The sequence below is a fragment of the Schistocerca serialis genome, chromosome 2 (genome assembly GCF_023864345.2).
Source record: "Schistocerca serialis cubense isolate TAMUIC-IGC-003099 chromosome 2, iqSchSeri2.2, whole genome shotgun sequence".
NCBI classification, from domain to species: Eukaryota; Metazoa; Arthropoda; class Insecta; order Orthoptera; family Acrididae; genus Schistocerca; species Schistocerca serialis.
Window position 1 is genome coordinate 704,897,752 of NC_064639.1, and position 24,491 is coordinate 704,922,242.

The 24,491-nt window shown below is 42.4% G+C and overlaps 1 protein-coding gene across 5 annotated transcripts in view; it reads left to right on the forward strand.

Annotated features, from left to right (window-relative positions):
- Nucleotides 1-24,491, forward strand: part of LOC126457855 (uncharacterized) — a 311,923-nt gene that overhangs the window by 143,646 nt on the left and 143,786 nt on the right. For 4 of the 5 annotated variants that reach the window (XM_050094498.1, XM_050094500.1, XM_050094502.1 and 1 more), the window contains 2 exons: nt 11,009-11,128; nt 13,625-13,807. In XM_050094498.1, the coding sequence (XP_049950455.1) occupies nt 11,009-11,128; nt 13,625-13,807 (303 nt within the window). The remainder of the gene's footprint in view (nt 1-11,008; nt 11,129-13,624; nt 13,808-24,491) is intronic. The other variant, XM_050094501.1, reaches the window with a different exon arrangement.

Genomic DNA, 24,491 nt, shown 5'->3' on the forward strand with positions numbered 1-24,491 from the left:
TGAAATTAAATAACACAACATTGTAAGAAACGCTATAATAATGCAAACACAGAACATTTACTAGAGAGTCTTCTATAGTGATGGGAAGTGAAGAATATTGTAAGATGGGGAAGACTAAGAGCTTTGCAAAATTGAGATTGTAGAAATTTATTTAGAAGGGAAACTGTTTTGTTGCTAAAATAATTATTAACTCCAGAAATATTTTAAAGAAATTGCAGAATATAAAAATTTTGACAAATAGCAGCAAAAATTGCAGCCAGGATTGGAAGTAAGAGACTGTCGTTGTATCAAGGAGAGTAATACAAAATCATTAGTCATTTGCGGAAGAACCAAAATTTCTTACTTGTCCCATGAATATTCTGGTACTAAATGACTGAACCCCTTTGGTTGGGTATGTGAAAAATGAAACTGAAAATACTCAAGAAAATACGTTTCATACGCTTGCTGATCTTGTGGCTATGTTAATGTTAACTCCTTCCAAACTGAAATTTTTCAGTATCAATGAGCTTTGCAGTTGAAGTGCCAGATGGGAATCATAGCAGTCACCATCTAAGCATGAAAATAATAATCAAAAGTTTGAAGACAAGAAGTATTGCTAAGTTAATTTTGAAAGCTACATGTATTTATGATATAATTATTCTTATTTTCTGAATTAAGAATTGTGCTTGCAGAGAGAAACTAAATAAGATGGTTCAATAACATTTTGAACATGTGGAAGGGAAGACACATTCGTTTCTCATTTCGCCCCCCCCCCCCCCCCCCCCCCCCCCCCCCCCCAGGGGCCTCACAGTTCTTTAGTGAGTTTGTGCATGGCACACATGGGGCCCCGAGCTATTGCAGTCAAAGCTTGCTTCCCTGGCTGCATTACTGTCACCCTGCCCTCCCTCCCTGTCCTCACTCCTTCCCTGTTGACCCCTCCTTTCGCTCTCTCAGAATTCTGATTTGTGTTGACCTGGCTATCCACCTGGTTTCCTGTATTGGTTGCAATTTTGTTTCTTTTACCTGTTCTTTCAGCCATTTTTGGCATTTAGGTCCCCACTTGAGGTTTGACCTCCACTTCAAAATTTCCTGTTTTTTAGTGTGGGCCATTTGTGGAAGAACTCCCTCCCTAGCATCTATGGTGTGGATTCCTCTGCCCCCTTCCTTCTCCTCTCCCCTCCCCACTGTAGCCCCTTCCAGCCTGCTTGGTCACCAGCACATGTAGCCAGTCTGTGTGGTGGGGCTGTTATGTACCCATATGGCTGAGCCCCCTGACAACACAGGGATCACACTAGTGATACCTGAGCTGCTCCCTCCCCATGTATGCGAAGGAGTGGTTGCTTATCTTCTTGGAGCAAGTGAACTCCCAGTAATGGCCGACATGCCAGATGGCTCTTGCTGTGGCTGGGTGGTGCCCATGGGGGGAGGCCTTGGTTGGAGTGGGTGGTATCAGGGTGGATGCATGGTGCATGAATTTTATCACACTGCAAAAATCTGGCTGTTCTCAAACTGTCGTCTCTGAATGGTGAAGGATCGTTGAATGCTGCTTTGTATGACCCAGCAACCTTCCCTTCCCTTCCTACACCATGGGAGGAGGGGCAGGCTCGTCGTCTTAGGCTGAAGCACTTTTCCTGTCACCTCGTCTGTACTAGGATGAATGGGGACACATTCACCACCACAAAGCCATTGTTTTTTGTGGAGAATATTGAGAACAAGTTTAGTAAAGTGGAGTCTCTTAGCAAGATGTAGTCGGGCTCCCTCTTGATCAAAGCTTCTCCTGCCACCCAATCCACAGCTCTTAGTGCCTCTGATCATCTTGGCAATGTCCCAGTTTCTATTACACCTCACCAATCTCTGAATATGGTCCAGGGAGTGATTTTTCATAGGGATCACATGCTGCAAACAGATGAGGAACTCTGGACTAATCTGGAGTGGCATGGCATTCATTTTGTTTGACGTGTGGAGAAGGGTCGCAAAGACAACTGCACCTATACTGGTGCCTTCATTCTGGCGTTCGAGGGAGATACCCTCTCGGAGAAGGTCAAGGTTATGTGCTACAGATGTGACGTGAAGCCGTATGTCCCTCCACCTATGCGGTGCTTTCTGCGCTTGCGTTTGGGGCATATGTCTTACTGTGGCCACCCACTCCTTGAGGGAAGCCGCTATGTTATGCCTCTTGTGTGTGTGTGTCAGTTGTGCTGACCGCCACTCCCCTCGCTTGCTGGATTGCCCGGCTTACAAGAGAAAAAAAGAAGATCTAAGAATACAAGTCCTTGGATTGCCCGTCTTATGCTGAGACTCGCCAAAAGTATGAGCCACTCCATCCAGTGTCACTATCTTCAACTTTTGCCTCTGTTACTTCATTTCCTCTTCCTTACCCCAACCCCATCCCACTCTCCCCTCCCCCTCCCCCTCCCCCTCCCCCTCCCCCTCCCCCTCCCCCTCCCCCTCCCCCTCCCCCTCCCCCTCCCCCTCCCCCTCCCCCTCCCCCTCCCCCTCCCCCTCCCCCTCCCCCGCATTTCCCACACCCTCCTCTCCCCGGGAATTTCCAACAGTTACACATTAAACACAGATGTGTACTGGGATGCCAATCGCATTTCATTCCCACACACCATTGATGCAAAATTGTGAGTGTTCTGAAATTTTCTGAACAGACCTCATATGCTGGGGCTCTGCCACTGCCTTTGTTGATATGTCTGATCTTTTCATCGCTGTCTCGTATACTTACATCAGTGCAATCATTTCTCAATAAAATTATGGCTGGTGTTAATGCATGCATCATATCCACTTTTCTTACTTATTCTTTTGTTTTGTATTAATGTTCGATTACATTCTTCTTGTCACACAGAAGGTTGATAAGCTCTTCTTAGAGAAATGAAGATTTTTTTTTTTTTTTTTTTTTTCAGAAATGAAGATTTTTTTGTTAATGCTCACAACCATAATGTCTCTGGACATAATGAAGTTAAAGCCATGTAGTCTCACGCATTGTGAAAAGCACTGCTGTTGCTATGTTTCAGGTGTTGTATGGAATTGATACCTAATGTATCTTAAATAAAAATCTACATAGATGTAGATTTATGCTAGTAAGTCTCTCCTGCTCAGTCTGCATTGCCAAATGTAACAATGAACTGATATTCTTATTAGAATAACTGCAGTTTTGTGTCTTTTGTTGCTTTTTGATACTGTAGAATCCTTCCATCCAGTTTGTTAGGAGTGTGACAACGACCATAAATCTGAAGAAATAAACTCTTTTCATTTAAAAATACTGGTACGTTGAGGGCTTCATTCCTATGATCATGCCACATTTTGGATGTTAAACTGACATGCAAATGTGTGCTTTTGAAGTAATTGTATCCAAAATTAAAGAACAATTGAAATTCTGTATGGCGAACGAAGTGCCATGTGTTAATGGAATTCATGTTTGATTTTAGACTGAATATACTACTGAAGTATCCCCTTTGCAGCTGATATTTTTTGAGAATCTTCTGATGACTGAAAAGTGCAATGTGGTTGCAAAAGACAACAAATGACTCCAGTTTAAGAGTAAGTGAATCGATGTACAAAATTGTAGACAGGTATTTGTAACGTCTGTTAAAGGACCCTTGAGAACAATCTAAGCTGTTCTCACACCCAGCACCACACAAACTGCTGGTACTGTCAAACAGATACATTCCATCTGCCGAGGTGTTGGATATGAATTGGCCACTAACGAATATATGAATAACAAATATGCGGTTATTGAGTGTTTGCAAATTTCTTTGGCTTGTAGAGCACAGTATGTTACATTGTAAGAGTGGTGGTGTATGACCAACAGCCTTATCATCACTCCTGGCATGATTGTAGATGATTCTGCTGTGTAGGGAAAAGTAACATTGCTAGATGAGTGGAACTAAGTCCAGAACAGGTTAAGTGGTGTCTCTCCTTCATCTTCTTAAATGCGGATAAAGTAAACGTAATGGTGATAAAGAAGGAAAAAAAAAAGGTCAGTAGCGCCATATTTCAGTAATAATATTAAACTTCTGGAGCCTTGTGAAATGGAATGAATGCACAAAATCACTAGAACTGAAGGAAAATAAAAATAAATAAATAAATTGTTGGCATAATTCTGGAAAAGTGCAGTGCAGCTGTATAGGAAATTGTGTGCACAACTCGGGTATGTGCTGCTGTTGGGTACTATTCAGTTGCTTTGGAAGATCAAGAGGACTTAATGGAAAACATAAAAGATAAGCATAGATGTAGTGTTGGAATGAAAACGGTCTGTGTTAAATTCCAACAGAGATGACTGTAGGAAATTGTATGTTCTGTAGCAGGGAAACAGTTTATAATACAATAGAAAACTTCAGCATACAAACAACAAAGAGGAAGGGCAATCACTGATTTGTAGTGATTGATGCATGGTGCATAGAAACATCTAACAGTGCTGAGATGTTTTTGGCTTTCAAGTTACTGCTTTTTTTTCTTGTTTAAGTATTCAGTCTCCTACACACTGACATGGACATCCAAAGGCAACGATCCACAGCCGCCATGGCACACTATGATGTGGGTGGGTGCATTTGGATGTCTGTGTGCGAAGGTGTACTTAAATTAAAAGAGGAGTGGTAGCTTGAAAACCTGGTAAAATTTCTGTGCTTTTGCATGTTTCTGTGTGTCACATATGCCAGATACACTTTATTAAAAGAACATGTAATATGTGAGTGCAAAACATCCGTAAGTGGTACTTGTTTGTTTCTCTGGTGCATACCAGTACAGATTGGGTGAAGAAATGGCAAAATTTAAATAAGAGCTGTATGATTTGTGACAGATACATTTGAATGACTTGTGAATATTACAGGGAGACACACACATCACACTTCAGTGAGGTATCACACAAGAAAGGCTGTATAAACCAAGAATGCCCTTTACGGAGAATCCAGCAAAGTTGCTATCTAACACACACACATATATATATACACTCCTGGAAATGGAAAAAAGAACACATTGACACTGGTGTGTCAGACCCACCATACTTGCTCCGGACACTGCGAGAGGGCTGTACAAGCAATGATCACACGCACGGCACAGCGGACACACCAGGAACCGCGGTGTTGGCCGTCGAATGGCGCTAGCTGCGCAGCATTTGTGCACCGCTGCCGTCAGTGTCAGCCAGTTTGCCGTGGCATACGGAGCTCCATCGCAGTCTTTAACGCTGGAGGCATGCCGCGACAGCGTGGACGTGAACCGTATGTGCGGTTGACGGACTTTGAGCGAGGGCGTATAGTGGGCCTGCGGGAGGCCGGGTGGACGTACCGCCGAATTGCTCAACACGTGGGGCGTGAGGTCTCCACAGTACATCGATGTTGTCGCCAGTGGTCGGCGGAAGGTGCACGTGCCCGTCGTCCTGGGACCGGACCGCAGCGACGCACGGATGCACGCCAAGACCGTAGGATCCTACGCAGTGCCGTAGGGGACCACACCGCCACTTCCCAGCAAATTAGGGACACTGTTGCTCCTGGGGTATCGGCGAGGACCATTCGCAACCGTCTCCATGAAGCTGGGCTACGGTCCCGCACACCATTAGGCCGTCTTCCGCTCACGCCCCAACATCGTGCAGCCCGCCTCCAGTGGTGTCGCGACAGGCGTGAATGGAGGGACGAATGGAGACGTGTCGTCTTCAGCGATGAGAGTCGCTTCTGCCTTGGTGCCAATGATGGTCGTATGCGTGTTTGGCGCCGTGCAGGTGAGCGCCACAATCAGGACTGCATACGAGCGAGGCACACAGGGCCAACACCCGGCATCATGGTGTGGGGAGCGATCTCCTACACTGGCCGTACACCACTGGTGATCGTCGAGGGGACACTGAATAGTGCACGGTACATCCAAACTGTCATCGAACCCATCGTTCTACCATTCCTAGACCGGCAAGGGAACTTGCTGTTCCAACAGGACAATGCACGTCCGCATGTATCCCGTGCCACCCAACGTGCTCTAGAAGGTGTAAGTCAACTACCCTGGCCAGCAAGATCTCCGGATCTGTCCCCCATTGAGCATGTTTGGGACTGGATGAAGCGTCGTCTCACGCGGTCTGCACGTCCAGCACGAACGCTGGTCCAACTGAGGCGCCAAGTGGAAATGGCATGGCAAGCCGTTCCACAGGACTACATCCAGCATCTCTACGATCGTCTCCATGGGAGAATAGCAGCCTGCATTGCTGCGAAAGGTGGATATACACTGTACTAGTGCCGACATTGTGCATGCTCTGTTGCCTGTGTCTATGTGCCTGTGGTTCTGTCAGTGTGATCATGTGATGTAGCTGACCCCAGGAATGTGTCAATAAAGTTTCCCCTTCCTGGGACAATGAATTCACGGTGTTCTTATTTCAATTTCCAGGAGTGTGTGTGTGTGTGTGTGTGTGTGTGTGTGTGTAATATATATATAATCATGTGACTTACCAAACGAAAGTGCTGGCAGGTCGATAGACATACAAACAAAATTCAAGCTTTCGCAACCAACCGTTGCTTCGTCAGGAAAGAAGGAAGGAGAGGGAAAGACGAAAGGATGTGGGTTTTAAGGGAGAGGGTAAGGAGTCATTCCAATCCCGGGAGCGGAAAGACTTACCTTAGGGGGAAAAAAGGACGGGTATACACTTGCACACACACACATATCCATCCACACATATACAGACACAAGCAGACATATTTAAAGACAAAGAGTTTGGGCAGAGATGTCAGTCGAGGCAGAAGTGCAGAGGCAAAGATGTTGTTGAATGACAGGTGAGGTATGAGTGGCGGCAACTTGAAATTAGCGGAGATTGAGGCCTGGTCGATAACGGGAAGAGAGGATATATTGAAGAGAAAGTTCCCATCTCCGGAGTTCGGATAGGTTGGTGTTAGTGGGAAGTATCCAGATAACCTGGACGGTGTAACACTGTGCCAAGATGTGCTGGCCGTGCACCAAGGTGTGTTTAGCCACAGGGTGATCCTCATTACCAACAAACACTGTCTGCCTGTGTCCATTCATGCGAAGGGACAGTTTGTTGCTCGTCATTCCCACATAGAATGCGTCACAGTGTAGGCAGGTCAGTTGGTAGATCACGTGGGTGCTTTCACACGTGGCTCTGCCTTTGATCGTGTACACCTTCCGGGTTACAGGACTGGAGTAGGTGGTGGTGGGAGGGTGCCTGGGACAGGTTTTACACCGGGGGCGGTTACAAGGGTAGGAGCCAGAGGGTAGGGAAGGTGGTTTGGGAATTTCATAGGGATGAACTAAGAGGTTACGAAGATTAGGTGGACGGCGGAAAGACACTCTTGGTGGAGTGGAGAGGATTTCATGAAGGATGGATCTCATTTCGGAGCAGGATTTGAGGAAGTCGTATCCCTGCTGGAGAGCCACATTCAGAATCTGATCCAGTCCCGGAAAGTATCCTGTCACAAGTGGGGCACTTTTGTGGTTCTTCTGTGGGGGATTCTGGGTTTGAGAGGATGAGGAAGTGGCTCTGGTTATTTGCTTCTGTACCAGGTTGGGAGGGTAGTTGCGGGATGCGAAAGCTGTTGTCAGGTTGTTGGTGTAATGCTTCAGGGATTCCGGACTGGAGCAGATTCGTTTGCCACGAAGACCTAGGCTGTAGGGAAGGGACCGTTTGATGTGGAATGGGTGGCAGCTGTCGTAATGGAGGTACTGTTGCTTGTTGGTGGGTTTGTTGTGGACGGACGTGTGAAGCTGGCCATTGGACAGGAGGAAAGTGGCATGGGATTTGAAGTAGGACCAGGTGAATCTGATGGAACCAAAGGAGTTGAGGTTGGAGAGGAAATTCTGGAGTTCTTCTTCACTGTGAGTCCAGATCATGAAGATGTCATCAATAAATCTGTACCAAACTTTGGGTTGGCAGGCCTGGGTAACCAAGAAGGCTTCCTCTAAGCGACCCATGAATAGGTTGGCGTACGAAGGGGCCATCCTGGTACCCATGGCTGTTCACTTTAATTGTTGGTATGTCTGGCCTTCAAAAGTGAAGAAGTTGTGGGTCAGGATGAAGCTGGCTAAGGTAATGAGGAAAGAGGTTTTAGGTAGGGTGGCAGGTGATCTGGCGTGAAAGGAAGTGCTCCATCGCAGCGAGGCCCTGGATGTGCGGGATATTTGTGTATAAGGAAGTGGCATCAATGGTTACAAGGATGGTTTCTGGGGGTAACGGATTGGGTAAGGATTCCAGGCGTTCGAGAAAGTGGTTTGTGTCTTTGATGAAGGATGGGAGACTGCATGTAATGGGTTGAAGGTGTTGATCTACGTAGGCAGAGATACGTTCTGTGGAGGGTTGGTAACCAGCTACAATGGGGCGGCCGGGATGATTGGGTTTGTGAATTTTAGGAAGAAGGTAGAAGGTAGGGGTACGGGATGTCGGTGGGCTCAGGAGGTTGATGGAGTCAGGTGAAAGGTTTTGTAGGGGGCCTAAGGTTCTGAGGATTCCTTGAAGCTCCGCCTGGACATCAGAAATGGGATTACCTTGGCAAACTTTGTATGTGGTGTTGTCTGAAAGCTGACGCAGTCCCTCAGCCACGTACTCCCGACGATCAAGTACCACGGTCGTGGAACCCTTGTCCGCCGGAAGAATGATGATGGACCGGTCAGCCTTCAGATCACGGATAGCCTGGGCTTCAGCAGTGGTGTTATTGGGAGTAGGATTAAGGTTTTTTTAAGGAGGATTGAGAGGCAATGCTGGAAGTCAGAAATTCCTGGAAGGTTTGGAGAGGGTGATTTTGAGGAAGAGGAGGTGGGTCCCGCTGTGACGGAGGACGGAATTGTTCCAGGCAGGGTTCAATTTGGATAGTATCTTGGGGAGTTGGATCATTAGGGGCAGAATTAGGATCATTTTTCTTCGTGGCAAAGTGATACTTCCAGCAGAGAGTACGAGTGTAGGACAGTAAATCTTTGACGAGGGCTGTTTGGTTGGATCTGGGAGTGGGGCTGAAGGTGAGGCCTTTGGATAGGACAGAGGTTTCGGATTGGGAGAGAGGTTTGGAGGAAAGGTTAACTACTGAATTAGGGTGTTGTGGTGCCAGATTGTGTTGCTTGAAATTTTGAGGTTTTGGAGGGGTGGAGCTGGAAGTGGGAGACTGAGTAGATGGGAGAGACTGGGTTTGTGTGCAATGAGAGGAGGTTGAGGTTTGCTGGAAAGGTTGTGAAGGGTGAGTGAGTTGCCTTTCCGGAGGTGGGAAACCAGGAGATTGGATAATTTTTTGAGGTGAAGGGTGGCATGCTGTTATATATATATATATATATATATATATCGGCGACGATGATAACAACGTCTACAAACCATTGTAAGAAGCAGTGCCTCAGTGGCTATTCACTCACACAAGAGTGAATGCGCTAGACAGGACAGTGTGCTCCTTATATAGCATCAGTCCTGGCGCACGCAGCGGATGTGGACTGCTGGGCGCCCATTCATAAAGCGCCGGAAATGACTCTGCAAAAACTTGATTATAGCCCGCCGCGAGCCTAGTAATACTAGGGCTCGCGGCTCCTCTCTCTCACACACTCCACAGCGCTCTCTCTCGCACGCTCAAGGTCACGCGCTACTGTGGTGCCATCTATTGAGCAGCCCAGGGACTTGCACAGAGAGCATCCCAGGGTGCCCCAGAGAGCTACAACACTAAGAAGAATCGCTTCTCGGCTTTTGGCAAGATCAATGTGTAGTATTGTGGCCCTTAAAAGGGCCGTTTTTGAGGACTGCTTCAATGGTTATACATGCAACGAAAGCAACAGTAATATATATATATATGGAAACATTCCACATGGGAAAAATATATCTAAAAACAAAGATGATGTGACTTACCAAACGAAAGTGCTGGCAGGTCGATAGACACACAAACAAACAAACACAAATATACACACAAAATTCAAGCTTTCGCAGCCAACCGTTGCTTCGTCAGGAAAGAGGGAAAGACGAAAGCATGTGGGTTTTAAGGGAGAGGGTAAGGAGTCATTCCAATCCTGGGAGCGGAAAGACTTACCTTAGGGGGAAAAAAGGACAGGTACACACTCGCACACACATCCTCATAGGGGCAGATATTTCTTCGTCTTTTCTAAGGTACAAATATTTCCAGAAATTAAGATTTAATGTGTAATTCTGATACCTTGAAGCCATATTTATAAAACCGTACAAACTACAGTTACAACGGCATTGACTAAATCCAGCTAAATAAATTGCTCTGGATATCAAGGGAATAATGATGAAAATATTTTTATAAAATTTAAATTTCATTACTAGCATTCCTCTCTTTCATGTGACCATTTACTATTATGTTTGTCACTGGTAAAAGACGTCCTTATTAACTCAGTTCCATTCAAAAACTGGTATAAACAAATTTAAATACAGGCAAGCTTCTTTCATGACATACAAGCTTATTTCATGTGTAACATATTTTATTCAAAATATGCTCTCCAGGAAGACTCTCAGCACATTGGCTGTTGGGGGTAAGAGAATTGATAAAATTTGCAAGATGATTTACAACTTTGGACATAATTGACTTATTTTGCATTGTATTAATCTTAGTCGAGCACACAATGCAGTGTACGCAGGCATTTCCTGTGCTGTTCTCAATTGTCCTCACTGTGTACAGTTTAATTTCATGTGTCATTAACTCTACATATCATGTCTTTATTCATATATGCAAGTAAATGAGGCATTACCTTTTAATGAAGTCAGTCTAAGTTGGGCAGCAAGGGAAAGCTGTCATAGTCAATTGATTATATTTAATTTTTACTGATTTATCCATCCCCCATCAGCCAGAGTACCAAGTGTCTTAAAGATTGTATGAATAATATTCATTACTACAACAAATTAGTAGCATTACAGATATCATAAGTTAATGTGAAAACCAATTCTTTATAATGTACATACCCATTTATTCTTTTAAAATGACTTTCAATCTCATCTCTCATGTTATATTACACAGAATGTCATATATCATATATCAATGTGTGATCTCTCTGTGTTAAGTTGCCTTCACTTTGAGGCCAGCTATCAACTATTCAAATTACTCATCACTGTGTCTAGGGTGTGATAGGAACGCCTGTGGAGGAAGAGCTGCCAAAGCATTGTGATGTAAACCAGGACACCAAGCAAAGCAGCTATCAGCAACAAGAATCTGAGGTGCTAAGGTCAATATTACATCAGGTGAGCCAGCCATGTTGTACACTGTTTCAATGTTCAAATGGATAAAATTTGTTCCTAATAAATCAAGTTTACCATGGTACTCAAGGTAGGTTTTTGCTTGAGGCAATACTGGTGATAATGCTAGCGACTAGTTTAGTGTTGTGTTATGAGAAAAATAAAATGCAACCGAAAAAATGTGTTCTATCAAAATAGGTTGCTATCTTATTAAACAATGTAATGTATAGCTTTCTGTAGCTATGTAGTGGGAGCCAGGATGGGTGGTGTAATTAGGTAGTTTTGTGTAATGATGCTAGGTGGATGTCCGCTGATAAATCATAGAAGCAGAAGTACCTTTATTTATTTATTCAATCAGGTACAGAGTTTGTGTTGTTGCAGTCAGTGGCCGAAGTCCAACACTGGCCATGGAGTATGGAGTGTGTGCTGAATTTAGCAAGTGGCCTTTGATGAAATGGTCAGTTCACAGTGCTGAACAGAGTGCAGTCAGGCAAAGGAGGTTTTAGTTTTATAGGTACCTTGAATTCATAGAGCGCGCAATGACAAGTTAAAGAAAAGAAAAAAGCACCCTTATTTCACAACGAGTGAAGTGCGCAGCGGTTAACACTTTGGACGTATGTTCAGGAGGATGATGATTCAAATCATTGGCCAGCCATCCAGGCTTAGGTTTTCCATGGTTTCCCTAAAGCACTTCAAACAAATACTGTGATGGTTCCTTTGAAACGACAGAACCAATTTCCTTCTCCATCTTTCTTTAACATAACCTGAGCTTGTGCTCCATATCTGATGCCTCGTTGTCAACAGGGCATCAACTACTTACGCCACAATGATCAATGGATAAATGACTTTTGCAAAATTAGGAATAAAATGTACATAATAATTGACGTGTCCCAAAATGATAGAAATGTCAGGACAGTGATTTTGTTGTTTGTGACTAATTCACTTCTCACGCCATACATCCACAGACTTCCATCCTCCCACCACACTCAAGAGCCAGCTACAAAGAAGTGCTCCATGTGTTACTCATTACCATCCCAGACTGGGAAAACTGAATTACTTCCTTCGTCAGGGCTTTGATTATCTGTCATGCCCTAAAATTGGGGACACCCAATCCAAGATACATGCCACCCTCTTCTAAAGTGGTATTCTGTCATCCACCTAAGCTCACAACATCCTAGTCCATCCTTATGCTGCTCCCAGCCCCAGCCCTTTGTCACAGGCACTGTATTCCTGTTGACCACTCAGGTGCAAGACCTGTCCAGTTTACCCACACAGCACTTTGTATTCCACTCCTGTCATAGGCTAATCCTAAACCATCGCAGGCCGGACAACCTGTGAAAGCAGTCATGTCATATACTAGCTCTGCTGCAATCATTGCACAACCTTTTACTCATATATTGGTATGACTACCAACCAGCTGTCCACTAGGATGAATGGCCACTGCTAAACTGTGGCCGAGTGTAAAGTGGACCACCCTGTGGCACGACATGCAGCTGAACATAACATGCTTGATTTCAGTGGCTGCTTCACAACTTGGACCAACTTTTCTGAACCATGTAGATCGACGTTATCCTTGCAGCACAGTGTCCACTCCTAAAATTATCTCTTCCTCAATCTAAGGTAACCTATTGTCCCCACATCCTCCATCCAACAGTTGCCACCCCCCTATGTGCTGCACCTCCTCCCAATTCACATCCCATCTCCTTCATTGTGTGCCGCTCTCTGCCAGTGCACCCACCAGTCTTCTCTCCTCTCTGCTCCTCTCCTTTTCCATGGTCCAGTTCCCTCCTGTGCTTCCCCCATAGCCTCCTGATGTTGTATCTCCCCCCCCCCCCCCCTTCCCATGAGGTGTGTGTGTGTGTGTGTGTGTGTGTGTGTGTGTGTGTGTGTGTGTGTGTGTGTGTGTGCGCATACGTTTTCTTATCTGAAGAAGTGTTTGGTGTGTTTTCTTTTCTTTTCTGAAAAAGTCCCTGGGTGAAAGCTCAGTGTGCAACAGTTTTTCTGGTGCCCGTCTGCAATTCAATGTGTCATCTTTATGGTGAGTAGCACTCAGTTCTTTTAAAAGTTTTTGTTATTCCAACCTGGACTCTCCATAGCTTGATTCCACTTCGTTACTTTACAAGTTTTTAAAAGAAGTAGAATATTTTCTGTAGGGTGATTTCTTTTGTGTGACAAAAGAAACTAAATATATTTGTTACTTTCTCAGTTGTCTTGATACACTGTGCAAACTAAAACAGAAGGTGCCAGGGAAAATAAAACTGCTTTAATTCTAATGCTGTAGCCTTCCATTGGAGTTCATCACAAATCTTAATATGGTTAGTAGTATCAGATGAAAAAAGTTATTTGTTATATAGTTTTGAAACTTAAAGCCTTAAATTAATTTCACCATTAGTCTAGCTCCGATTCTTATAATTCATGTTAATATTTTATGTTCCAGAATGTATTCAATACAGGTTTGTCATGGGTGAAATAAAAATAGACTGTCTTTTTTTCTCCATTCAGGACATAATGGGAAGTCCAGGAAGTCCAACAAACAGCCAGGTGTCTTCAACATGTGATTCTGGCTGTATGGAAGAACATTATGTGTCTTGTTTGCATGAGTATGAGAATACAAGGCAAAAATTGCACTATAAGAATCACCAGTTTGGAGAAGTGAATAAACATGATATTTCAGGGGTGACTGAGGTAACTCTTATTTTGTGGGTTGTGGTATATAAATAAATGTCTTCAGCTTGGTCTGGTGGGGTCCTATCAGGTTGATACCACTTTAGCGGCTTGCATGCCAGTAGTTCTGTTTCTTTATTGAAACATTTCCCCAGTCGAGCTCAGGTGTCTGAGTAGACCCTTTCTGAGGCCATGTCACACTTCAAAATTCTCAAGTTATTGAGTATGGAAGCTAGGATATCCAGATTAGTATACAGTGAAATTAACCACTGGGACACACTGATGGTCAGTTGTGAGGTATCACCAGTCTACAAGTTATGGTGCTGTGCTGGAAGTTCTGTGCATTCTCTGTTTATTTTATTTTCTGCATTTGTCGATTTAATATTGGTAGTGAAACTGAGAAATATTTAAAAGAACAGCATGACTAGAAAAACTTGTTAATATTTTATTGTCATTACTTCGGACACAAGAGAAACATCTACTCACAAATCACTGAAACATTTATGTCAATATTATGAAAAGGATAGTTTGCTACTCGCCATACAGATGATACGTCAAGTCACAGACAGGCACAACTAAAAGACTGCTAAAGGTGTGAGCTTCCAGTCAAAAGGACTTCTTCTAAAGTAGACAACAAGAGAAATTCATGAAAGCATAGTTCTCTCTCTCTCTCTCTCTCTCTCTCTCTCTCTCTCTCTCTCACACACACACACACACACACACACACACACACACACACACACACACCATGTGTGTTGTTGTCTACTTGAAGAAGTACTTTTGGCCAAAAACTCACATGTTTGCAGTCTTTTTGTTGTCCCTGTCTGCAACTCGGCATCTCTTCTATATGGTGAGTAGCCCTCTATCCTTTTCATAATACTGTAATTTGTCCATCCTGGATTTTCCATTGTTTGAAATATATATCCATAAGTTTGGAATTGAATCAGGACACATCATAATAGCTTTACATTTTATAGTGACAAATAGTGAGAGAACGGGACATGTTCATTTTATGTCAGGTAATGAAAGAGCAAGAGATATTACATCATAATTAAAGTGTACAGAAATATAAAAATGAGCAGAGGAAATAAAATTGTAAGACTGCAACAGATAACAAAGAGATTCAAGGAAAGTTAAGAAGCCAATACCAGATAGCAGATAGTTTGTTAATTGGAGAACAGTGACTAACATTTTCTGTCATGAATGAGCACTTGTTTCTCCTTTCACCTGGCTTTAAAAGATATGTGAGCACTCAGGGCCACTGATCTTGAGCAGCATTTTAAGGAAAAGTCAAAGATAGTCTCTACTGCAGTTTTGGCTTCCAACAGCTGTACTGTTAATACCCAGTAAGAAATAAAAGTAGATGATAGAGTCTGTACTCTTCATTTTGCTCGGAAAAACTTCCAGCACACCACTAATGCTATGTTTAAACATTACAGGATTGTTTTTCTACTACTCATCATGTTTACCTTACATATTTCAACATTTAGAGCAAGCTGCCATTCATCACACCAAATAGAAACTCTGCCAAACTTATCCTGTTTGGCCCTACACTCACAGTACAATGAAACTTTCCCATGCACTACAGCATCATCAGAAAATGATCACAGATTGCTGCACCCTATATGACAGGTTGAATATGTATATAGAGCACAAGAGTGGTCCTATCACATTTCCGTGGGGCACTCCTGACAATATCGTGATAAACATTTACTGCCCAGGCAGTGTGCTGAGTGTCGTATACTAACTTAGTTTAGAGGGAAAACAGTGGGTTTGTGGTCAGCCTGCACTTTCCGAGTTGTGAGGAGCAAATGCGGAAAGACAGATTCCCCATAGAGGCACCTCAGTAACTTGGATCAGTGCGAAACAGTGTCACAGGGCACCTGTGAGAGGTGTGGATTTTGGGACTCAACAGGAAGCTTGCAGCAGGAGACTCGTGGAATTTAGGGGACCAATTAACACTATTAGTGATCATACTAACTACTACACTGAAGGCTAATTCTAAATATTAGAAAAAGCAAAGAGTCCTAACAGAAGTAGCGAACACTAGCAGCATGTTAAGTACAAACTTGAGAGCAGCACTCCAAGTGAGAAAAATGACATGCTGGAGCTTACTGATGCTGGCCACGAGCAACACGGAGTCAGTTCCCCAACGATCTGACTGAGAAATCCCTCTGAATTAAAAAACATGGGTTTTTAAAGAGTTATGGTAGTGCACTATTTCTCCTTTACTATAATCGACCAATCAGTCCACTGGCACTTAACAAGCTTCAGCCAATCTGACTAGTCGCTTTGCACCTCCAGGGCGTCTCTGGCCAACTAGTCCTCTGCTCCTACTGGATAGACAGGGATGCTCCTGGACTTCACATTAACAAACTCCACGTTTGGTAGCATCAGCATCCAGCTGAAAGCTAAATGTCACTGCCACTCCTATTATGGCCAGCAACAACAGTGTGTTTTGTCACTTGGCCCCACTCTCAGTCCTTATGTGAGAGGGGACTGCTGTAGATGTGTTCTGACCTGTGTAAATCCAGTGACTTGCAGTTCTCAGGAGCAGGTATCAAGCTTGCTTCCTCTGCTAAGATGTGCCTTTTTGTTGCCATCTTCTCTTGTGGCATCTTTACAACAGTGTCTTTACAACGTCATCTAGGTGGTATATATAGTTAATTCTGTAAAGTGAAACTTCTTTCCTGGGACACCTGCCCAGAGCATCTGCAATTTGCAGGGCTCTAGTGTTACTATTTAGCTCTGGTAACCCAAACGCTACTGCCTTTTCCTGCTCTTTGCACTGTCTCTGATTTCTTATCTTGGATTGCCCTTAATGCCTCCCACAGCCTTAAGCGTAACAATCTAAAAATCATTATGTCATCAATATATGACATCTCCCCTATGGAAAAAATTTGTTGACTGTTACTTGGCAACAAATTGGTAATCTGGCTTCTGTTGTAATTAAAACATCTTAGCTGTAGAAATGACATTATAGACATTTTACACTTTGCAAAGTTTGTATTTCACTTTACTTTTCCACACATGTAAACATCAACATAGTACACTGTTTCAATTTTCACTGCTCTTTTATACACATATATACATACACATAGAAGCATCATTGTAAAACATTGGTTCATTTTTCATGAAGACATACATTGCATAGAACATAAATTTAAATCGTCGGCTACTTAACTTTTCACTTTTTATTACAAGTACACAACAAAAATAAAATATTTTTCTCTCTCTCCGCATGCTCTGTTAAAAATTTGTTTCTCTTTAAATGAATGACCACATTCGGGCCCTTTGTCCTAACTGCAGTGTATGGGCCACATCACTGCATGTCTAGCTTACGGGTGCTGTCCCTTCTAATGCTTTAATCATACAATAAGACTTGGTCATCTGTTTTAAAATCTTATGGATTCTGGTCTCTATCATAGTACTCTTTGTCTTCTGCTTGTACTGTTAATCTCTAGCACATTGGTGCATCTGTCTCATTTTCTCTTTTAATTTGAGCACATAATCATTGTAATTATAAATAACATTAGTGAATCAATGGTATCAATGTCACTCCTATCAAACACTCCTTCTGGTGTTGGTGTTATAACCAATAGTCATTTTTTTTTGGGGGGGGGGGGGGTGGAGGAGGGGGACTGGGGAGGGTTCAACTACCACATTGTCTGATGTAGTCCCCAATATCCTTCTTCATACCAGACCACACTCTCTATTTCTTAATTTAATTGTAAGTTCTTATGATCCCTTGATTACCACCTATAGCTGCATCACAGAACTCCGACAAAATTTCTGCTTCTTGTTCAGCAGTTATCTCCTGCTGTTCGTTTTCAACTATTGGCACTTCCTTACTTTCATTTGCCTCTGTTTCAGCATCAGCTGTCTGTACTTCCCTTATCTTTGACAATACATCTGCTACTCAGTTGTTCTTGCCTTTTTTGTATAAAATTTCATAATCATACTCCTCTAATTACAATCTGAATATCATTAACCACGAGGACAGATCACTAGTATTTCTGACCCACTGCAATGGTTTATGATCTATACAAATGGTTAACTTACAACCAAAAACATATGGTCTGAAACGTTTGACTGCCCAGATTACAGCCAATAACACTCTTCCAATTGTGCTATAATTTTTCTCAGCATTATTCAAAGTTCTGGATGCATTTGCAACTGGAAGATTTTTACCTACTTCTTCTTGGCTAAGGGCTGGGCCAATAGTGTCCTGGCTCATGTCAGTGATGTTAATAAACTTTTTTTGGAAAAAATTGGGTACTGTAATATGGAGGGATTGAGTAGCTTCTGTTTTAGCACTTGGAACACGTCTTCTTGCTTGGTGCCCCATTCATAATTAACAACTTGTTCAACAACTAACGTTGTGGTTTTGCCACTCTACAAAAGTCACTTAGGAAGAATCTCTAGTACCCAATTAACCTGAGAAAACTTTTTAAAACTTATGTTGTACTGGGTTTGGGATATTCCACCACTGCTTTTAGTTTGTTTGGGTCTGGTTTTAACCCATCTTCAGTTAAGACATGTCACTGGTATTTAATCTCTTTCCTAACAAATTCATATTTATCCACCTGCAACTTCAGATTATGTTGCCTTAGCCTCTCAAAAGCTTCACACAATCAGGCATTATGTTCTTCCAGCAATGGGCCAAAAATTTCTATGTTGTCTAAATAAACAAACATCTTTTCACCCTGTAATCCATTAGACCCAAATTCATCAATTTTTCGAATGTGGAGGGCGCAGAACAGAGTCCCATTGGCATTCTTTTGTATGTATAAGGGGCATATGGTGTACTAAAAGCTGTCAGCTTTCAGTCTTTTAGATCTAGTAACAGCTGATAGCATCCTGTAGCCAAATAAAGCATTGAAAAATATTTTACCTTACCCAGTCTATACAAAATTTCATTTGTATATGGAAGTGGTAAGACTTTGTTGACAGTAATGTTCTTTAGTTTTTTGTAATGAGCTATCATCCTGTATTTTCCTTTTACCAGATGGATCCATCTTTTTGGGAATCGTGAGTAATGGGAAATTATAGGCACTTGTTGAAGATACTTTTATATTGTCTTCCAACAGCTGTTTCATCTCCTTTTGTAATGCTTCTTTGTGCACTTCTGGTATTCTGTAAGGACGAGAGAAAATTATTCATCCCTCTACTTTGAGAATCAGTTTCATTTTATGCTGGATTGTATCTGTGTATGTCAAATTATCCCCTGGCAGATGGTAGATATCGTTATACGCAGAAGACACCTCTATTATGGCTGTTTTTCTTCAACATTTAAATGATTTAACCACAAGTTTTCTTTTAATAAACTGTTTCTCAATTTTTTCTTCACTCAATACTTTGTCTACCTTGTGCACAGTCTGCTGTGGACTTGGGCTACGTGGTAGAACTGCTTCCATCACAGTGTGTGAGGCACCTCCATAAAAACCACCACTTCTCATGTGTTTAACATGCTAATTACACAAGAGCTTTTTAATACTCTCACCATTGCCTCTGGTAGGTACAAGCCTTCCTGCAACTCTCTTTTCTTGAAAATACCTGGTATCTGCAACCTTTACCCTGAAAATCCTACCTTCATGAGGTCCCAACTTTATTTTAGCCACCTGGCATACGTTAGACACTGTAGCATCCATTTCCCATCAATAACACATCTGTCTACTGGCCCCTCGTTCACTTTTCCATTTGTTCAGCATATCATTGTTTACTGGCCCCTCTGAACAGCTCAGAGAATTTTGAACTCCACTGCATCCACACTGTGCAATTTCAAAATCTGTTTGTTTCTTCCTAAGCCCCTGCCCTTGTGTACTTGCGTTCTGCACTTCTATCTCCATAAACAGTTAAATGGCCCTGCCCTCTCTATCCACAGTGTTCCCTTGGCATAATCAATTTTTACACCATGCTTTGTAAAGGAACCTCTACCAATTAAGCTAGAATAGGGAAAATCCAATTCCCCTCCTACCTGATAAAACTTATATTTCAGTCTTAATTCCCAGTCTATTCCAAGATCTAAAACCACCATCCCATACATAACTTGTGATACCTTTAATCCTTATACTTTTTTCAGGTCTATACCCAATGTGGCTTTGCAGATACTTCATACTGAACAAGTTAATTTGTGCTCCATTATTTAGAAGCAATTTTAATGAATTTACTGTATTCTGTGGGCAGTTCAATTCTACAAACTCATCTTTAGTTTCAGCATAAAGTGACTGTAATTGTATGCTTTCCTTTTGTTCCCCAGCTTCTTATTTTTCACAGACTACCATGCTTTCTGAGTACACTCTTTAACCATGTACCCTGGCCTACGACATGTGAAACACATGACTGGTTTAACTTTCTTACAAGGACCTGTATGTCCCAATGAATTGCAACTTTTACACCTGGCTGTCTTTGAGACCTCTGACTCTCAACATGCTTGGCGCCAATTCTACTTTGCGATTTCTTTTCTCAATTCAGCAATTTCACGTTAGATGCTCTGATTTGCCACAGGTTTTACATTTAACATTACTGCTGCAATCCTTATACGTGTGCCTTACACGTGCACATAAGAAACAGTTACAGGTTACCTTCCCTGTCTTGTCCTGATGACTTTTGTCACCAAAGCCTTTCTTCTTGGTGGATATAATTACCAACTTTTCCGTCAAGGCCTCAGTGAGCTGCTGTTTCTGCCCCTTGCACATACAGTTGTCTGTATGCGATCACCATAGACTCCCTGAATGAATACTGCTCTGTTTAATTTTCCTACTAATGAGAAAGATCCTGCCAGTTATGGTGCTGGCGTTGCATGATGGAAAGCTTCACAAAGCTGATGTTGACATGTATCTACTTTACTGGCCCAGTCTGCAATTGATTCCTCCTTTGATTGCCTACTAGAAAACATATTACAAACATGGTAACCGAAAGTACACTTACATGTGTAATTTTCCAACAATATATTTCTCACTTCTTCCCATGAGCAGTTTACCTTGTGCAGGACCCTAAATATGAGCTTTTATGAATTTTAACACTATTGGATTGTTTGTTTCATGTACTAATTCAAAAGCTATGTCCACATTGTTAATAATTTTATTTAATGCTGATTTTGTACCAATGAAAGCCGGGGATTGAGTTTAAGGACATCACTGACACTGCTACTGCTCTGCCTTCAGCAACTACAATGTTAGATAAGGCCATGAGTTTCTTTTATCTGCTGACAATTGTGCAGAGGCAACACGAGACAGCGTCGCTGCTGAAAGAGCCATGCTGTGCTGAGGTGCGCTGAGCCAAGCACTATGTGACACTGCGACGGTCGTTGTGTCGCGATGCCCTCTGCTTTGCTGTGCCAGGCTGTTGCCCGCTGTCGCCAGCCGTCTGCTCGGTGGCCACCACTGCCACTGAAAGTGACAATGGCACGCTCTGCTGCTGGGTTGCACTGTCACTGTGTGTTGTTGCCCTTGTGGTCCTCCATGGACCACACCCACTGCTCTTTTTTGTTGCTTGGCTATACCTTCGACCCCCGTGTTGTTGTGAAGTCATGTAGGTAACATTGTCCTGGCCATGTCTTCCCTCATCAGGCATGTTCTCTAGGCCTCTCCATCTTTCTTGTGCTCTTTGCGCTCCATCTGTTCTCATTGGAGCGCTAGTGCTGCTTCTCATATGAGTCTCAAAGCCAGCAGTACAGTCATAATGTTGGGCTGCATGTGTGTGAAGCCCCTATCTATCTCAAAAATCGTTAAGAAAATACCTCGCATTTGACATCAGAAAATGTTCGCCTATGTTGTGTCCTAACCGAGGGTATAGGGAAGATGGGGTTTAAAGTCCGTCTGCAATTTCTGAGCGGGGAGGAGAAAATGCAGAAAGACAGATTCCCAGTGGAGACACATTGATAACATGGATCATCGCAAAATGCTGTCACATGGCACCTACAAAATGCACGGATTTTGTGACTCAGCAGGGTGCTTGCTGCAGGAGACTCGTGAAATTCAGCAATCTGATGAACATTATTTACTAGCAATCAGTCTAACTTCTATACTGAAAGGTAATTCTAAACTTTAGGAAAAGCAAAGGAGCCACAACAGAAATCAATGTCTGATTGCACGGAGGTGAGTTCTAACAGAAATAGCCGACACTAGTAGCATGTTAAGTTCAAGCTTGAAAGCAGTACTCCAGATTAGAAAAACAGACATGTCGGAGCTTACCAAGGCTGGCCACGAGTGACATGGTGTTGATGCCCCAACGATCTATCTGTGAACTATCTCTGAATACAAAAACGTGGATCTTTAAAGAATCGTAGTGGTGCATTATTTCACCCTTGCTATAATCTATCCATCAGTCCACTGGCACTTAACAAGCTTCAGCCAATCTGACGAGTTGCTCTGCACCTCCAGGCCACCTCTGGCCAACCACATTTAGACTTCTTCCCCGCTCCTAGTCGATAGGTAGGGATGCTTCTGGACTTCAAATTAACAAACTCCAAGTTTGGTAGCAACAATGTTCAGCTGGTAGTTAAACATCGCTGTCAGTATGTTACGTCACTTGGACCTTCCCTCAGTCCTTTTGTGAATGGGAACTGCAGTAGCAGCATTCTAACCGGTTCTCAAGGGTACAGGTATCAAACTTGCTGCCTCTGTTAAGGTGTGCCTTTTTGTGGTGATCTTCAGCTGTGATGCCTTACAAAAGCATCTAGGTGGTGAATGGGATTACCAGTTAATTCTCTGAAACGAAACTTCTGCCCTGGCACAACTGCCCAGAACATTTACAATTTGCAGGGCACTAATGTTACTATTTGTCTCCACTTTTGCCTGTTTTCTGCATTGTGTCTCTGACTTCCCATCTTGGAATATGTTCTCAGATATGTGAGCTGCAAAGAGACTTCTTCAGTAACAGAACTCATGTTATATACTGCCGACATAATGACTTGTATGATGTTACACTTATGGGTGTGGGCACCATCAAGGGCATGGTGCCCACACCCATAAGTGTAACATCATACAAGTCATTATGTCGGCAGTATATAACATGAGTTCTGTTACTGAAGAAGTCTCTTTGCAGCTCACATATCTGAGAACATATTCCTTATGCTCAGACCTTTAACTGTCTGCAGTGAGGCAGTTTGTGAAATGCTTTTCCAGAAATCAGGTAATATCGAATCTGCCTGTCATTCCTCATCCGTGGTTCACAGGTTATTATTAGAGAAAAGAGCAGGCTGAGTTTTGCATGAATGATGCTTGTAAATCTATACTGATTTGTGGACAAAAGCTTTTCAGTCTCGAGGAGATTCATTATATTCGAACTTGGAATACACTCTAGAATTCTGTAGTAAACTAATGTTATGGATATTGGCCTGTAATTTTTCGGGACTGTTATTTTACCCTTTTTATATACAGGAATCACCTGCACATTTTTCCAGTCACTTTGAACTTAATGCAGGGTGAGAGATTTCCAGTGTGAATAATTTTGAAAGCAAAATTTAGAACTTTAGCTTTCCTTGTGCTGTTTTGTATTTCCACACCAGACTGGTTGACGAATATTTGGAGAGAATTCCTCAACCCACTCAGTGATTTTATGCAGGACTAAAATTTTCGTGGATTCTAGACAAGATTTTCCTCTAAAGTATGATGCTGAAAGTAGTTGTATGCTTCGTTCATTGATCTTTTTAAAGATGCACAAATTTCTGCTAACTTTTGTCTTTCAACATTATCACTTTCTTTTTTGTACTGAGGGTGCAACAATCTCCGCTTCATCAGCATTTTCTGAATTTTGTCATTTAACCACTGTGTGTCTTTTCTGTCCTTAATCCCCTTACTTAGCACATACTTCTTTAGAATGTGGTTTACAGTAAGTTTAAATTTTGCTCATAATTCACTACGTCCCTGTGTAAAACATCTGCCATTTGAGAATCATGAAACTAATAAATCCTTGCAAATAAAGAGCTTCATAAAACTACAGGTGCTTTTATTGAACCAACTGCCAGTGTCATTTACTGAGAGAAAAACTCAAATGGTAAGTGCACAGCTAAGAACAATTTAAAATATATTAATCCAGGGAGTTATGTAACTTTGCCTATGTATTTAGTAATTGCAATAAGCATAATCCATACACCATTTTACATTATTACTCTATTTTTATTGCACCAATTAAATAGACCCATTGCTGTAAACATTACTGGCAACAACCAACAGAGACTGCCTGCCGTAACTATGGCTAAAATTGCACTAACTTGGTGGGTGCTACTGCTATAGCATAAATAACATAAAACATTCAGGATATTGTGTAGTATTGTTTAAATGGTATGTAATTGAAATTATAATTAGAAGTTATAAATCTCTGACGGTCTGAACACAGGATGCATTACTACAAAATGTGGTAACATGTTTCATATAAGCAGAATGACACAATGTTAACAAACATATGCAGACAACCTGTCAAGGGTTTTAATAACTTCTTCAAGTTCTTTGATAGTTTGGGGAAATTCTTCTTCTAGATTTTGATGAGTGTTTGAGTATTTGAGCTTATGGATTGGTTCTGGATAATTGAGAAGCTGATCAAAATATTTTGCAAGTATTTAAAAGATTTTAGTGTTATGTGAGCCTTTTCCTGCACCCTTCTGGTGTTCGGTTTACATTTAAAGTAGATTCACTTAACTCTTTAACACACTTTCTGCTCCTAACAGCTACTGGAAAATGGCCTGTTTAGCAGATCATCCACA